At 40.2% G+C, this 18,248-nt stretch overlaps 1 protein-coding gene across 1 annotated transcript in view; it reads left to right on the top strand.

The window, feature by feature from the left end:
- The window catches only part of LOC145784085 (importin-7-like), a 44,216-nt gene that overhangs the window by 10,405 nt on the left and 15,563 nt on the right, over positions 1 to 18,248 (top strand). Inside the window, exons 9-20 of the mRNA XM_082595837.1 lie at positions 2,174 to 2,244; positions 2,474 to 2,622; positions 3,636 to 3,735; positions 3,884 to 3,992; positions 4,642 to 4,828; positions 5,104 to 5,311; positions 8,101 to 8,219; positions 8,402 to 8,630; positions 9,739 to 9,839; positions 10,271 to 10,393; positions 10,727 to 10,819; positions 11,021 to 11,107. Of these exons, the coding sequence (XP_082451963.1) occupies positions 2,174 to 2,244; positions 2,474 to 2,622; positions 3,636 to 3,735; positions 3,884 to 3,992; positions 4,642 to 4,828; positions 5,104 to 5,311; positions 8,101 to 8,219; positions 8,402 to 8,630; positions 9,739 to 9,839; positions 10,271 to 10,393; positions 10,727 to 10,819; positions 11,021 to 11,107 (1,576 nt within the window). The remainder of the gene's footprint in view (positions 1 to 2,173; positions 2,245 to 2,473; positions 2,623 to 3,635; positions 3,736 to 3,883; positions 3,993 to 4,641; positions 4,829 to 5,103; positions 5,312 to 8,100; positions 8,220 to 8,401; positions 8,631 to 9,738; positions 9,840 to 10,270; positions 10,394 to 10,726; positions 10,820 to 11,020; positions 11,108 to 18,248) is intronic.

Below are 18,248 nucleotides of genomic sequence, written 5' to 3'. Positions count from 1 at the left end.
TTTTTGTCGTACCCAGGCTTACACCCGGTGGTTGAATTACACCCTTTTGATTTCTGTTCAAGTGTTCTCACCACTCGGCTATGCAGCCGACATTTATATTGACACCTAGGTCGCAAACCGAATTTATTAGAACCGCTGCTTGAAACGATTAGTTTTACGCATGCAGTACGCCTAGTCGTAAAAATTTTGATATTGTTAGCTCATCATTGGAACAGTTGGAAAACAAGCCGATTCATTTCCTTTTCGTGCGAGTGAATAACAACGATCAAGACAGTGAAGTTATCGAAATAAAACGCTAAAAATTATGATCTCAACCAGAGTGGAAACCCGCTATCAGTATTATTAAACTCGTTTCGCTCGTTTTGCTGATTACTTACCTTCAAAGCGTTAACAACAGCGAAGTGTTTTCTCTTCTGTTATTTATCGAAAGTGTTTAGTCTTTTATCGAATACCGTATCTACTCGAGATTTTCGCAAGTGATTTTTACCTCAAAAAACAGGTTCAACTCATACACGGGACAAGCTGTTGTCTCCAGCTCGGCAGTTTTCAAAATGAACATATTTTTGCTGCGGCAAAATCATTGCCGAGATAGATTACGGAGTGTGAAATGGCGTCGTCCGAAATAAAAGTTTTGAATACGTTTATTTGCAGCTTGATTCAAACTTAATTTTCAAATTTAATGTTTTCTTGTCGATTCTAAACTTTATGCACTTGTTGAGCAATATGCAAAGCCCACGAAACAAAACAGCAGAAAGAGCTGTTTTAAGAGATCAATTTTTTTATTTTTGCGTGTAGGTTGTAATTGTTCTTATTACGTAACATTCCATGATCGTTAAAGTCGATGCCAAACCTTAGCGGCCGCATAAAACAATGATGTCAGGTTAGCTAGGTGAGAATAGCGGTAAGAGACGTCGTTAATGCAGGCAATATACCAAGACCAAAACCATTAAACACTTTTTCTTCTATCGGTTTTCGATTTAATTCTCACCCATAGCGAACAAAGCAATAGGCCTACGTTCTGTTGAATCATAACTGATCTCACAGCGGGAAGACCTCGTTGAAAATAGCGCGTCTAATTTAGCTGGTTCACTTAATATTGCAGTGAATAGTTACGTGACTATTCCAGCAGCGTAAGTTACTCTACCATCTACTTTGAAATTTCCATGCCGAATGAGAACGCCATGCGATCAGCTGCTGTTTTGCGGGCAAGAGCAACGTAAACTATTTTTCGCTTTCGGCATTCTTTAAGTCCGTTTAAATCAGGGGTGGGGAACCTTTTCAGTATTGCGGGCCACATAAAATGAGAAATAACACAAGCGGGCCATTAAAAATTTCGAAATTTTATTTACAGACAAAAACTGATTCGCAACGGTAGGTGCTTCCAAACAGAGACACATATTTCAAAGCATGTTTCCGCATGACTGGAAAATCACCAGCATTTATGCAGCTTTGATAAAAGTTGAGCAGTGGAATGTTTTGGTACATCGCTTTCAACGTACCGTCATTCTGGAGATCTACTATTTCATGTTGGAAGTTATTAGGAACATCATTATTAGGAACATCTTATTGTTTTCAAGTTGTACTTTCCACAGATGTAGTTTAGCTTCAAATGATTTCACTTTTGCAAACAAGGAGTTCAAAAGCTGATTCGGTCCCTGCAACTTGACGTTGAGCTCGGAGAGGTGCTCGCTAATGTCAACCATAAACGTTAGGTCACACAACCACTGGCTATCAGTGAGTTCAACGACATGGTTTCCCTGATTATTCATGAACTGATCGACTTCGTTTCGTTTTATTTCTTCATCGACGGCCATTCGCAATATACCGAGAATGCAGAGCTTACTCTTTTTTGAGCTGTTGTTTCAATATATTTTGGGTAAAGAAATTTTGACGCGGGCCACATGGAACAGTCACGCGGGCCACATTCGGCCCGCGGGCCGCAGGTTCCCCACCCCTGGTTTAAATGATCTAAATCTCTTTCGCGAAGTGTTTTATCTTTGAAGCACCATTTGTAATAACCATTTTTGTTGCCCCTCAACCATAGAATTACGGGGGGCGCCGGCCGGAAGTCGGCGCGTATGGTGTTGACGTTGCATGAATCTTCAATATAATCCCGACTCAATCATTTGGCTTTGGTCAAGGCCCAGTAATGAATTCCTCCCATCCGTTCCAGGTACGGAAGCCCAGGCACGGTCATGAAGGAATATAACGAGTTCTCGGAGTTCTTCCTCAAGAGATACACAGGTCAGTGCCGACATGATAATGGTAGTGACGGTCTTTGATTATTTCATCATTTTTATCTGCCTGGTGTAACTTGAAAGTTTGAGATTGCTGTTCCACATGTTATGTCTTGGACGAAAATTCTAGTTACATAATTCAATTATTCATGTTCATTAACTTTTCCTTCACTAAATCTTTGAAATGATTGAAACGTGTCCATCGCAGCCACATGATGGTGGTCTTGTTGTTCCAGTGGCCATTGTCCAAGTGACTCTTAAAGTTATGGGGGAGTACCGCTCCGGTCACTACGTGTCCCCCCGTGTCCTACAGCAGTGTCTGCACATCTTGGAACAGTCGGTGAGCTACGCCATCACGTGGAAAGTCATAAAGAACCCCTACCAGGTACCACTAGGTGACATCAGTGTTGCGTATATCCAATGTATGCGTCACTTTAATTAGTCTCGTCCTGTTGCTCAACACAACAAACAGTGTACCAGCCTAATTTTTGTAATCAAATATCGATTTCGCTTTTAAAGCATCTTCAGTTTGATATTGTCAAGAGCAAAATAATAATAAAAAATTCTTCAAAGGTTAAAAGTTTAGATATTATGACGTAACAATGCATGTTGCGCCACCATGGAAACAATGAAACAAATTATATGATCTATTGCTACGTAATTACTAATGAAGAAAACGTAACAAGTAAAATTAAATAGCATGAAAACCAAGAGTCTACAACTTTTATCAAATGAAGTAAAAGATAACTAATAAGTTTCTACACTGTCGATTCGATATTCAAGAAATTGACAAAATTAATGGATGTTCTAAAACAATTACGCAGGCAAATAACAATAAAACAATTAACTAATCAATGAATTCAAAAGTAATGGCTGTCCATGCATAGTGACATTATTGAGATTTAGCTAAAAAATTAACCAGAGCAATTTCATGAAATGCACAGCAAACAAATGTGCTATAGTAGGCCTACAAGTGTTTATCATTTAATTTAGGCAAAAACATTTTTTTAACATTTATTTTGGCATCTAACAATTGATACCACAATTCTTCTTTGTGGTCAAGTTTGATTGGGTTTGGTTCTTCTACAAACGTGACTTCAAAGCAGTCTGATAATTGAAGATTTCCCAGTGAAGCATCAGTATGCATTTTTTGGTAATGTTGTAACAGTGCCGTTCTGTCGGTTTTGTCGGAGGAGTTGCCTCCCGAATTCCAAATGGAGCGATGTTTGTTCTAACGTGCAGAAAATGAATTTTTGATCTTCATCTGCACCTCACATCAGATGCAGATCAAAAATTCATTTTCTGCACGTTGGAACAAACATCGCTCCATTTGGAATTCGGGTAACTGCGGTTTGGAATAACTCAATTGGAATAACCTGTACTTGGCGACATTTGTAGGATCTGTTGAAGGACATCGTCTACCCTCTCATGTGCTTCACTGACGAGGATCAGGAGATATGGGACGATGACCCTCATGAGTACATCCGGTTGAAGTTCGGTGAGTGTGTTCGCATGGTGGCGCTGCATCGACCTTATTGTTTTTACTTTTATTTGGATGTTTGTGTTCAACTTTACTCCTTCTTCATGGAACGACGATGAGAACTTTCCTTCTAGTTCTCACCCAGCCATTGTGACGTTGTTTGCAGATGTGTTTAAAGATTTTCTACCACCCTCTAGCGCCGCCCAGTGCTTCATGCATTCGGCTTGCACCAAACGCCAGCAGGTGCTACAGAAGACGATGGGATTCTGTTACGGGTGAGGTTTATTTGTTTAAGTTCAGTTTTGTTATATTTGCTCCGAGAAAATCTATAGTTAAAGGAGCACAACAGATATTATCAACTCTACACTAAAACTGCTCAATGCCAAGTTAAAAAAAATTGAGCAGGGCGAATGACACCAAATGTAGTTGGTACTTACCAAAAAACCTTACAGCCTGTTTTATTCTTGTTGGGATCATCAGAAAATTCTTATTTTCAATACAATAGAATAGTTAGAGGAGTATATCCCCGATTCCTCCTGCTAGAATGTTTATTCCTGGCAGTTTCACAGGTTTGAACCAGTGACGCAGGCCTGGATTGATAGAAGTACCCGCTTGTTGAAGCATTGCCAACTGTTTCTTCGTTAGTAAGCAAGGAAATGCCACTTTGCTCATGCAAAAATTTCTTCATATCTGCCATTTCTATAGAGGCAGAACATAGACTTCTATTAGAGCGGGCGGAATATTGCTGTTACTGGAAATGTACACGATTGCTAGGTGGCCACGATTCATTACTCGATGCTCCATCTCGCTTTATTTTCCACAATAACTGGGCGACTTGTTTTGTCGCACGATGCGCCTGCCCACCTCCTTGCAACCAGGAGACGTCGGTTCGATTCTCAACCAAGTTGCTTTTATTTTTGTCAGTATTTTGACGGCATCTGGGAGCATGAACGCTGAGAGCTCCCGGAAGAAGGATGGAGCTCTTCACGTCATTGGATCCCTGGCGGACACACTGTTGAAAAGGAAGATGTACAAAGATCAGTTGGAGTTGCTCTTAGTTACCCACATGCTGCCGGAGTTGAAGAGTCAGTACGGCCACATGAGGGCGCGGGTGAGAAGGAGCCGACACCACAACTAATCCATCGGCGTATATTCAATTAGTGCAACTTGCAATATTCTTTCTCATATTGTGTTGTAAATGCATTTTATATTTCATATAGTACTGGAGGCGTACTTCCATTGCTAGAAGGATTTGTCTAAGCTCAAAGAATTCATAGCACATTGTTTGCGCATTAATAGTACTGCGTGCAACGTCGTATTTAGTAACTTCATCATGCCAGTTGCCTAGCAAGTGACGTCGCAGCTGACGTCATGCATGTCACGTAGGCGTGCTGGGTGATTCAACGCTTCAGCGAGGCCAAGTACAAGAAGAAGAACAATGTGATCGCGATGGCGGATGGGATTAGAGAGCTTCTCATCTCGGATACCCAGCTCCCCACCAGAGTTGCGGCCGCCATGGCTTTGCAATCCTTCCTGAACGGCCAAGAGATCGCCGAGAAGCATTGCATGCCGCACGTCCAACAAATCATTCAAGGTGGGTAGATGAAAGCTAATTTGTTTCCGTTTCATCATTGAATATATTAATTTATGTGCTGGTTTATGCTGCAAGCTAATGTGGCCGCCTGTATTGCCTTCTACGCAGTCTACGTCATTGGTTACGTTACTTTGCTTCCACCATAAAATTGGTCTTCTATGGCGAACTTATTTCACTTCCTGCCGAATCAGATGCCGCCACGTGTTGCCTGTACATTAGGGTGTTTCATTTTTTCACCATTTTTGAAATTCAAAATGCCTGGGGTCCCATCTGGTGGTATTTGTGGTAAAAAGTTTACACCCCATTTTTTTTTTTCAATTATGACATCATATTGAGGTGGTCCACGTGGTTTGAAATTTTTAGGCCTCAAAATCTCGAATTTTAGCCGTATCTCCGGAACCACTCATCATAGATCGACAAAATTAGTGTTAAAATGCGCAGAAGGGTCGGTTTCCTATACCTGATATAAAGAATATTAAGATTTATCTGCTTCAGAAAAAAAGTTATTTCAAAAAATCTGATTTTCGGTCCATTTTCTGCTGATAAACAGAGATCAGGTGATCAAGATAAACAGTTTTTCTGTATTTTTCCAAATCTTGGAAGCTGCTATTGCGTAATAATAGTCCTCATTCATTTTGCAAGAGATGAAACGGTAATAATTGAAGGTATTACTATTATAATGTAACCGTTGAGGAAGAGGTATGCTGCTCACCTGCTTTAGATTTTGATTAAGTGCCGTTATGGCATTAAGGTCAAGTCCGGTATTAGTAAGTCGATGTAAAACTTCCAGGAATTGAAGAGATATGTGCTTAGCTTTTAATTGCACAGCAGCTATTCTTGTTATCGGAACGTTCAACTGATCAGTTGGTGTTAAGATTTAAGTACTTGGCTTGTCTAGTCTTGTTATCTGGTTAAACAAAGCCCCGTCTTGCATTGCTCCAGGACACTTTTGGCGCCGTTCACAAAAGAAATGACATGGGAAAGATATATTTCGTTTATGTGGAACATGCATTCAAGGGTATGAATATCATGACCAACTTTATCATTAAAATAATTGACCTGTCGAGTATTGACTCCGGACTTTTTTTTGTGTTGAAAGCAGTCGTATGAGCGACGACTGAATATACCTGGGAATGGGATAGGTGAACTCTGCAAGCCTCCTGGATGATGGTGTCAAAAATCAGTTCAGCAGGGACCGACACACTTTTGGGAAAATATTTAACAGCAAGCACACTTTCGTGCTTCATGCCATTATCATCAACAAGTTGACCCAAGAAAACGAATCGATCTATTTTATCAACAACGCGCCCATCATAACATAACTGCATAGCAGAAGCTGAGTCGAGAAGGTTCTCACTTTCCATGAGAGATTTTTCTCTTGTTTTTTTGTCATTGGCGGTATACTGTCGAAGGTGATGCAGCTATTTCATCTTTTTCCAAGAACCGACCTCATAAGATCTGACTGCTGGCGTACCGAAGTCATCCTACAACCAGCAAGTAAATAACTTCTATCATTTATTGAAAAAGAATGTAGGGGTTTTTCAACTGCACTGCTCGACGACTGCACTTTCCCGCCTTCTTGTATGATTTTCCCGTTCCAAAGCCTTTTTTGCATGGTTGACATCTATGCCTCAAGATAAACATTTTTTCGATCTTTTCGCTGATCTTTCAAGAAAGCGATTTCTTGCTCCTGGACTAAGTTTTCGAGTTCACAGCTGCAAGAGAGTTTCTTCTGAAACACAACGGGATTTTCGGAGAGCGAACACTTGCATGCACATATATCGAACAAGTTCTGAAACCATTCTTGATTAACCTCATTACCTCTGCGTTTCATTTTCTTCTTTCTTGCTGTATTGTACTTCTCTATCACGTCTTTTAACTTCGCTTCAATTCTCTGTTTGCTAAACACTGGAAGACCATCTTTGTTCCATATGCGAACTACATCTTTCAGCAGTTCATCTTTCAAATCTTTGAAATGGAGTATTTTCTTCATAAACTCAGGATTAGTTTCGGTTACTTTCTTCCTCAAGTAAAAATAGTGACTGACTATATCTGAATTAAGGGGAAGCACATTTCTCTCCAATTGCTTGAAGTTTTGCATCGACTTACTAATACTTGACCTTAATGCCATAATGACACTTAATCAAAATCTAAAGCAGGTGAGCAGCATGCCTCTTCAACGGTTACATTATAATAGTAATACCTTCAATTATTAACGTTTCATCTCTTGCAAAACGAACGAGGACTATTATTATGCAATAGCAGCTTCCAAGAGTGGAAAAATAGAGAAAAACTTCTTATCTTGATCACCTGATTTCTGTTCATCAAGAGAAAATAGACCGAAAATCAGATTTTTTGAAATAACTTTTTTTCTGAAGCAGATAGACCTTAAATATTCTTTATATCAGGTATAGGAAACCGACCCTTCTGCGCATTTTAACACTAATTTTGTCGATATATGATGAGTGGTTCCGGAGATACGGCCAAAATTCGAGATTTTTAGGCCCAAAAATTTCAAACCTCGATGACCACCTCAATATGACGTCATAATTGAAAAAAAGGGGTGTAAACTTTTTACCCCAAATGCCACCAGATGGGACCCCAGGCATTTTGAATTTCAAAAATGGTGAAAAAATGAAACACCCTACTGTACATTCTTTTTTTTGCTAGGTCTTTCGACCAACCACAGCGTAACGGCGTCCGACTAAAACGAAGGTTATCAGTTCCATCCCCGCCCAGAGCACACTTGTGCTGTCTTCCTCATGCTGACGTAATCTTCTTTGTTGCAGCTCTCCTGCAGCTCGTCCACGACACGGAGAACGATGACCTCACAATCGTGGTACAAAAGGTCGTCTGCTTGTATTGCGAGCAGATCATTCCATACGTTGTCGACATCACACAAAACCTGGTATTTAAACGTTGTTTTAACATCAGATTTGCATCTCACGTTGATTGTTGATTGCGTCGTGCGCTCTATGATGGCATTACAACTTGTTATTATTTCTTGCACGGAACAAAAGCAATGACTTATGTCATCGCTTCATGATGAAGGTTCCCGGATGAATAATTTCAACTTGATGTCGTCTTCAGACGTTAACCTTCCTTAAAGTCCTGGAGAAAGCCACCAAAGACGAAGAGGAGGGATCCGGTGCAGGAGATGCGAATGATAGCAATGATGATAAGACTGTGACTGCCACGAGCACCCTGGGAACAATCGAAACGATCCTGGACATGATGGAAGAGGAGAGAGAGATCACCATCCAGTTGGAGGGGATTATTGCTCCTCTGGTGGCTCACATTCTCAAGAACAGACTGATCGGTGAGTCAAGATCATCATCATCATAATCCATCGTCAGTTTGTTCCCCACTAGTGGGGGTGGCCGATTGTTTCCGCGCAGCAATTGTTTTAATCCCTTTTCTCCATTTCACCCTGTCCCTTGCATCTTCCTCCTTCAGTCCGACATTTTTAAACTCATCCTTCACTTGTTGTTTCCACGTTCTTCTTGGACGACCGCGTTTCCTCTTCCCATCCACCTTTAGATCTAGTGCCTTTCTAAGAAAACTTCCTTCCTCCCTCCTTATCGCAATCGCATGTCCATACCATCTTACTCCATTTGCCCTTGCCATTTGGTTTATGGTCTCTCTCATCTCTAGCATATCCAACAATTCTTCAGTCCTTTTTTCTTTTCTCGTTTTCACCCCACACATTGCTCTCACCATTGACCTTTCCGTTCTTCTCAGGATTGCCAGTTCACTTTCAATACCCATGTCTCGCTACCATATAGCATTGCAGGCCGCACACAGCTCCGATATACTTTTCCTTTCATCCTTAGTGAAAATTTTCTGCCATACAACATTTCCCCACATTCCCTGAACATTGCCCAGCCCAATCTTGCCCTTGTTGTCACGGCTGCTTCACATCCACCACTTCCATTTATCCGATCACCCAGATAACAGAAGTCTGTCACTGTTTCGATGCCATGGCGGAACTCGTCATCATGGCCTTCCACTTCATTCCTTCCTTTACTGCATTTCCCACAAACAAAACACTTCGCCAATCTTGTTGAGGCTCTCTTGACATCAGCACATCTTGCATGTAGGCTACCCACTTTCCACATTCCTTGCATTGCATTGAATTTCTCATCACTCTCTTGCCACATATTCCACAGGGATCTACTTTGCTCTCAACAACTGTTCCTTCTGCTCCACTCACCATCACTTTTGTTTTTTCAAGATTCACCTTCATACGTCAAGATGTGTCAAGATGATTTTTGGATTGCTATTGTACTGTGGCTTTCAGCTTTCCAAAGCGATCCAGTTTTTACTGTACGACCCATGTTCCGACGTGTTGTTCCACCACAATGGACTTTTTTGAGATAACCAGTGTGGAGTTTCCCGAAGACACATCTTCAACATTTGTGTTTCAGATTACTACGAGGCGATTCTTTCACTGATGTTCTCACTGACTTGCCGAGCAATCCCCCCCCCAATGTGGGACGCTCTCCCCCTTATTGCTGAAGTGTTTGAGGTGAGTGGGCGACTGCTGATCATGAAATGTCATGTAGTTGTAATATTTGTCAACACTTATTGCGATAAACTGTCTTCTTTAATTTTTTTTTTAATCAGTATTCACCAAGAACGAGCTGAATTGTTGGTGAATTCATGGAAGTTTGAAAGTTTACTACAAACCACGAGCGATGCTGCAAAGTGAAATCAACTGAAATTCTCACTGCCGCTAGTTCGGCATCATAAACTTCAGTAAAGTAATTAACTTCTCACTGGCGCCTTTTGATATCCATTGACCACCCTCACTCATGTTAATTAGGCATCTTCCAAATGCTTCAACCTGGGAACTCTGTGTATGTGAAAAAGTTGCAGTGTTGACAGCAACGCTGCGTCTATGTCATAAGTATTCTTGTTCCCATTGATCACATTGCTCCTCAACTCCTTCTTCCTCAGGATGATGGATTTGACTACTTCACCGAGATGATGTTTTGCCTCCATAACTTCTGCACAATCGGAGCTCAAACCGTGATGTCCACCCCCAAGTATCTGGAGATCATCTTCTCGATGTGTAAGAAGGTAAGAGTTGCCGCTGTGTTGCGTCCTAGAGCATAGCCGAAACAATTATTTGCCAAGCAAGACTCCAGTTTAAAAATTTGTAACCCATGAAGAGTCGTCGTGTGAGCCTCTGCGGCCGAGGGTCTATCCTTTTACCACCCCAGTTCACGATGTTTTCGGACCATGACGAGTGAAGACAGTGGATTATTTCTTAAGTTTTACTGAATTACAATTGGACCGTTGGACGGTAACTTTCATAACCGGCAGTGAATGTTCAACTCCAGCTGTGTGTTCATTTGAGCAACTGTGCCAACAACGGAGGTAGGCCGCCATGATAAACGCCTGTGTGATTAGATTCTGGACACAGAGGAGAATGAAGATTCGGCCTCCCACGCGGCCAAGTTGCTTGAAGTGATCGTTCTCCAGTGCAGAGGAAACATAGATCAGGTCAGTTTGATGGTTATTTGACGTCAATTGTTGCAACTGTTACGTTGGTCTAACGTTACTTTTGCAAAACAACTACACTCACAAGAAATGATTCTCATTAGAAAAGTGAATTCAGTGTTTTCAAGTCATGCTCGTGTGAAGTGACGTAATGATACGTCATGGATGTGCTGCCGAAACGTTGACAATCACCTCATTGTTTAGTGTCTCCCTTCATTCGTGGAAACGGCGCTGTCCAGACTGACGAAGGAAGTTTCTTCCTATCAGCTACAAACCATGTGCCTTCAAGTGGTGAGTGTTACGTCACACGTACCCGGATATAGCCGGCACACGTCGTCTGAATTATTCTGTTATCAAGTTGCTCGTAGGTTGAGGTGTTTGCATCCTCATCATGAGGAGCGGGTTCCGTTTCCTGCGTGAACACAGCACCATATGATTCCTCCATGCAATCTTTGAGTGAGATGAAGAATTGCAACGCTTTTGGGTCACGCAGTTGGCATTCATGCCGTCTTGTTAGCGAAAAGCATTCCTGAAAAATATTCGTTCGTTGTCGTGTCGTGTGAGCCCCAGGGGCCGAGAATCATTCCTTTTGCCACCCCAGATTCACGAAGCAGGACATTAAGGCGCGAACAAAACGGCGCGAGACAAAAAGGCGCAGAAAAAACGGCGCAGAGACAAAATGGCGCAGAGGCAAAACGGCGCAGACAAAACGGCGCCAAAGTCAATGTAACAATTTTTTTTCTTTTGAAAATACTTAACTCAAGCACTATATATAGTTGATCAATAATAGTTTTGATTCAAACATTTGGGAAGCACGAAATAACATTATTGTAAAGAGAAACTACCGTGCAATGATATCTAATTTGTGATAATTAAGTGAGTTCAATAACACTCAATGACATTCTTAATTCAAATGCGTTGCTCCTTAAAGAAGTTTAAATGCTTTTGGCCAGCGTTGGCGTCTGCATCTTGCCAACGTTGGCAAAATGTTTTATGCACCATTTGGATGCATCTGGCCAGCGTTGGCTTCTGCATCTTGCCGCCGTTGGCGTCTGCATCTAGCCAACGTCGACCTCTGCATCTAGCCAACGTTGGCTTCTGTATCTTGCCAACGTTGGCAAGATGGCTTGTGCACCATATTTTGCTTCATCTGGCGCCTAAATTCTGGTTGACTTTTATGCACCATGATGCTGCTTCATCTGACCTATTGACTATTGTGATGCCCGCGCTTTGACCAAGGTTGGCCATGCGAAGCAAGCTGGTGCATAAAACATCTGAACAGCATTGGCATCTACATTTGCCAAACGTCTCTGTACCTAAACCTCGCTCATCACCAAAAGTTTATTGTTGAACCTAGCTAATCCTTGGGCGAGAGAACAGCAGCAACACGGATTTATAAGCAACACTACTCCCTTTGTGACAAAGCAAAGTAACAGCCGAGCTTCGTATATTTTCACATTTATTAGAAACAAGCCACATCAAATCGTATTGATAGATGGGGATTCATTGCACATCACCAGCTTTTTCTTGTGTATCTTTATCGTTGTGAATTCCTGCGAATGAAACAAAAATATTTAATTCAAGAGGGCTGTTTGGCAACAATGTAGGATTTTGATCAGTTGTCGTCCAGGATAATACGAAGTTAGTTGACAATCTGCAATATCAACGTAATATCCCTCTCTCCAACGTGCGTGACAAAAAACTTATCATTCGATTCTGCGCCACGCAGAGCGATAATCAAGTTCCAATACACTCTAATTGCGTGTACAGTAGTTATTCAACAACTAAAGCAACATATTCGCTGTTGTCTTTCAAACATATAACAAGCTCACCAAAAGTTAGTTTTTGCCGTTTTCGGCCACCTTGCCTGTCCTTCCAATTTCAAAATCACTCTGAAACTCTTTATCAATTTGCTGCACGGCAGCAGCTTTGTCGTGCGCCATCACCATGTCTAATCATGAAAGTAAAAAAAGAAGTGTTAAATCAGTATATAAATGCCGATATAGCCTACTAACCACCATGTTCGTTGTTCACATCAATGCGAGTACACCACTAAAACATTTTCATACATTACTCAATACTCTTCACAATTACATCATACAATCAAAAGAACAAAATGGCATAGTTATGACATAATCATTTAGTCGTAGTAGAAACATTTATCCGTACTCACCAAGAACAACCTTTTTCAGATTCTTTTTTAAACAATCAAACGAGTGCTTAGACTTCACGACGTTTTTTTTTCTTTCTTTTTTCTCGACATGACTTGAACTTTGTTGTGTTCGATAATAATAGTTGGAATAAGTCCACTGATACAATCGCTTGCATTTTTGCCAACAACTTGACTTAAATTTGCCACCTGCAAAATGTAAATCGAATGTAATGACAGGGGTTTCATCCATCATATTAAAAGGCTTCAGCACTTGTTACAGAAATTTTCGACTGTTACAAATGACAGCCAACGTTTAAAGTTTATTTTGGGATTCCAGTCGTCTGTTGTGTTGCGTATGTAGGTCGCAGTGTAGGCTACTGTAGGCTATGTTGTCGCAATGGGCGCAAAATAAAACATGTTATTATTAGCCTATTATTATTCAGTTGACGGCAATGAAAGCTACATTTGCAAATACTCTACAACCATCACAGACCTATCCACACAACATAAAAATACAAACACATTCAAGCAGTCAGGCAAACACTGCCGGAGCAGCAAAATCAAAGATTGAGCAAAACCCTACACATGTTGTGGGACATCACAAGCTCTGCTACTTTGCTGATATCTTCTTAGCACTCATCTAGGAGCACTGGCACTAAATTTGTCACGAGAATATTTCATATGAAAGTTTTCCATTGGTCATTGAGTTTGATAACTTTCTCTAAATTGAGTTTTATAACTTTCTTTAAGTTGTGTAAACATAGCCTAGTGACAAAAACGACTTTACACAATTATTTCAGGTTCAATGAATAAAAGACATTCACTTTCCAGGTTTTCATGAACATTGTCGTAAGTCATTCCTATAGTTTCATTTTGATCATTTCTAAAACTTCTTTCGGCCTTAATATCTCAATTGAATTCGATTTTTTATATTTTCGATGCAAGAAGCAAAAATTCCTCTTAGCGCTGTTTACATAAGCATTGTGCTTTCGGCTCTCCACATAATTGTGTATTGCGCACAACCGCCATGCTTGAACAGTCGAAGTGAATCGAGTGACGTCATAATCCCTTTAGCAAAGGATTAAGTCATGGCCTTTGTCTTCCTTCATAAAAAAAACAAGTTCTTCTGCTAAATTGCATCTCCTCACGTTGATATAACACATCACCGCATTCTAAAGCTTTGTTGCCTATTTCACTTCAACGCGTCATATTGCCCAGTCAAAGTTTAAGTAGTGACGTCATAATGGAGTTTTTACAACAATTATTGTGCCTGCAGTATTGTTCTATGCACCGCGGGAGGAGAAAAAACGATTCGCCGGATCGTTGGAAGTAAAAGTAGCGATCGTTTTGTGAAATCTCGCTTCAAGAAATTGAGGAGAGATTTCGACGCAACATGACTGCTCCAGAAGCTGGCCTATTGTGCAGCTTTGCTACATTTACAGTTAAAGACGCCCCTTTGTTGGCGACACGAGAATCTCATCCACGTGGTCAAAATCAGACAGTGAGCGAGACTGCTCTGAGAACACAATCAATAAGTGATAGCGCATCAATCGATTTTTTTTACATTGATTCAGCGTCTGCAGACAGGTCAGCAGCGCGGCGGCAGTGCAGCCGCAACTCAATGATCACATGATCACCACAATCATGCTGCTGTGTCGAGCGCTACCAAACATCAACAAGTGAATTCGATTAAGCTTACAAGTTGTTTTAAATTTTCTTGAACTGCACGCAAATTTTGAGGTTAGTCCTGAAAAAATGTTTTCAAAAATATTACAACACATTTTAGTATAGTTAAACTTGAAAATTAAAAAAGCTTTTGTTGAACACAAGAAAAAAATGAAGACCTGGCAACTTGAATTAGCAACCACGTTTTTAAGTTTATCGCTTGTTAGTTACCTTACCAACGTCTGCAGACGTTGAATCAATGTAAAAAGAACGGATTATGCTAGTTGGGTATTGGAGGCGCCAAAGCCTAAACTTTCTGGAAGTGTCCTCTGAATCGCAAGACATTTATTGCATCTGAAGCAATTGAATATGAACAAACGATTTACATCATGGCGTTGTTGGTACAAGAATACGGTATGCTAAAGAAACTGTGTTTTTCCACTAAGCCACATTCATGAGTCATTTAGTTAAAGAGTCATTTTATTGTTGGCTATTAATATTTTCAATGAATAAATCAAGTGAAGCAGAAATGAAGTAGCCAACGTTGCAATTGTTTATTTTGTAGAAACGTGTAGAGCAAATGGAAACTTTAAACTGGTTCGGTATCAAGCACGTTATCGCGTTCGCGTTTTGTTGCTCTTACCTTTTTCTAGACCTTTGCTCTGTTTGGCATAAACAAACTTGGCAAACCGTTGGCTACCCTTCTGACCAACGCTGGTCTTAAGTATTCATAGTATACTTGTACGGTATTATAAAAACAATAACAGCATTGATAGCCTATTATAAAAATGTAAAATTGTAGCAAAATGATGGTATGCATTTGCATAATTTTAAAGAAAACACCGAAATTGTTATGAATTGGCACAAAGCGGGCAATGCTTCTGACCGATGTTAGCCAACCACACAACTGGGTTTTGAAGCAATACCACATGAAAAGAGGTTTGTGTTAGTAATTTTAAAGATTAAAACAAATAAACCTGAAATAAAATCTTTGAGATCTTTTTGAACGCATAATAAGAAATAAGTTATTGAAACTGATGGCGTATTGTTGGCAACATGTTGGACATAATTGCCAATCTTGTGCCCTCACATCCAGCATATAGCCAACATTGCAATTGTTTATTTTGTGGAAACGCGTAGGGCAAATGGAAACTTAAACTGTTTCAGTATCAAGCACGGAATCACGTTCGCGTTTCTGTTGCTCCTACCTTTTTCTAGACCTCTGCTCCGTTTGGCATAAACAAACTGAAATGAAACTACTTTGTTGGCAAACTGTTGGCTACTCTTCTGACCAACGCTGGTCTTAAATATTCATAGTATACCTGTACGGTATTATAAAAACAATAACAGCATTGATAGCCTATTATAAAAATGTAAAATTGTAGCAAGTAGCAAAATGATGTTATATAATACATTTGCATAATTTTAAAGAAAACACCGAAATTGTTATGAATTGGCACAATGCGGGCAATGCTTCTGACCGATGTTAGCCAACCACACAACTGTGTTTTGAAGCAATACCACATGAAATGAAGTTTGTGTTAGTAATTTTAAAGATTAAAACAAATAAACCTGAAATAAAATCTTTGAGATCTTTTTGAACGCATAATAAGAAATAAGTTATTGAAACTGATGGCGTATTGTTGGCAACATGTTGGACATAATTGCCAATCTTGTGCCCTCACATCCAGCATATAGCCGACGTTGCAATTGTTTATTTTGTGGAAACGTGTAGGGATAATGGAAAGTTTAAACTGTTTGGGTATCAAGCACGTTATCGCGTTCGCGTTTTGTTGCTTCTGCCTTTTTCTAGACCTCTGCTCAGTTTGGCATAAACAAACTAAAATGAAACTACTTTGTTGGCAAACTGTTGGCTACTCTTCTGACCAACCCTGGTCTTAAGTATTCATAGTATACTTGTACGGTAACCAATTTTGGTAAAGAGGTTACTTTCTTCAGCCACAGACATATACAACCAAGCAACCACACGGCATTTAACATAATGGATTAAAATTGAACATAAACTATAAGCTACAAACGTTTTCGGCCATACACACGTTAGCCCTTATCAAGTAACAAAAAATAACTGCTTATCATATCTACAATGAAAATGAATAACTGATCTAAACACTGAATTGAAAAACGAAATGCAAAATGAAACGGCAGAACATAGGAGAAAGGCACATCACGTGGCGTTTAAATTACACCAGGCAAAGACGCAACATATGACGTATCAAGAAAAGACGTTGAGTAGATAAGAAGCACCTGAGGCAAACAACTGTGTATTGAGGCGAGGATTGTATGATTTTATTAGCAAAGCCTCGTGGATTTTAGTGTCGAATTCGGTGAAACATTTACGCATAATTCTAAAGGACTCCAAGGATGGTTTGTTATTTGAACATGTTTGACAATCGAATATGTGATCTTTAATGGCACTTTGCTTGTTCAAATTAGTTAAATCCAAGTGCTCCCTCACTCTCGTGGCCAAATGTCGCGTAGACATACCGATGTATGTACAATTCGCGTCATGCGAACAAGTGAACTTGTACACGACATTTGAACACAAGTAGGAGGGAGTCCTAGATTTAAGCTGAAAATAATAGCCAACTTTGAACGTTTTATACACAGGAACAATATCCACGTTGAACTTCATTTTGATAAAACTTGACATATTACTGACAAAGCGTCTCGATGCTTTACCCACAAAGGGAACTGTAAGGCAGTTTTTCCATTCACGTTCGTCCGCTTGAGAGTGCGTAGAACGTGAATCCTGGTTTTTCAATAAGGTGCTGAGGGGGTTTTTGGATTCACGTTCTACGCACTCTCAAGCGGACGAACGTGAATGGAAAAACTGCCTTACAGTTCCCTTTGTGGGTAAAGCATCGAGACGCTTTGTCAGTAATATGTCAAGTTTTATCAAAATGAAGTTCAACGTGGATATTGTTCCTGTGTATAAAACGTTCAAAGTTGGCTATTATTTTCAGCTTAAATCTAGGACTCCCTCCTACTTGTGTTCAAATGTCGTGTACAAGTTCACTTGTTCGCATGACGCGAATTGTACATACATCGGTATGTCTACGCGACATTTGGCCACGAGAGTGAGGGAGCACTTGGATTTAACTAATTTGAACAAGCAAAGTGCCATTAAAGATCACATATTCGATTGTCAAACATGTTCAAATAACAAACCATCCTTGGAGTCCTTTAGAATTATGCGTAAATGTTTCACCGAATTCGACACTAAAATCCACGAGGCTTTGCTAATAAAATCATACAATCCTCGCCTCAATACACAGTTGTTTGCCTCAGGTGCTTCTTATCTACTCAACGTCTTTTCTTGATACGTCATATGTTGCGTCTTTGCCTGGTGTAATTTAAACGCCACGTGATGTGCCTTTCTCCTATGTTCTGCCGTTTCATTTTGCATTTCGTTTTTCAATTCAGTGTTTAGATCAGTTATTCATTTTCATTGTAGATATGATAAGCAGTTATTTTTTGTTACTTGATAAGGGCTAACGTGTGTATGGCCGAAAACGTTTGTAGCTTATAGTTTATGTTCAATTTTAATCCATTATGTTAAATGCCGTGTGGTTGTACGGTATCAGAAAATAATAA

This window comes from Aplidium turbinatum, chromosome 15 (genome assembly GCF_918807975.1).
Source record: "Aplidium turbinatum chromosome 15, kaAplTurb1.1, whole genome shotgun sequence".
Classification (NCBI taxonomy): domain Eukaryota; kingdom Metazoa; phylum Chordata; class Ascidiacea; order Aplousobranchia; family Polyclinidae; genus Aplidium; species Aplidium turbinatum.
The sequence above is the reverse complement of the archived record's forward strand: the minus strand, read 5'-3'. Positions and strand labels throughout refer to the sequence as shown.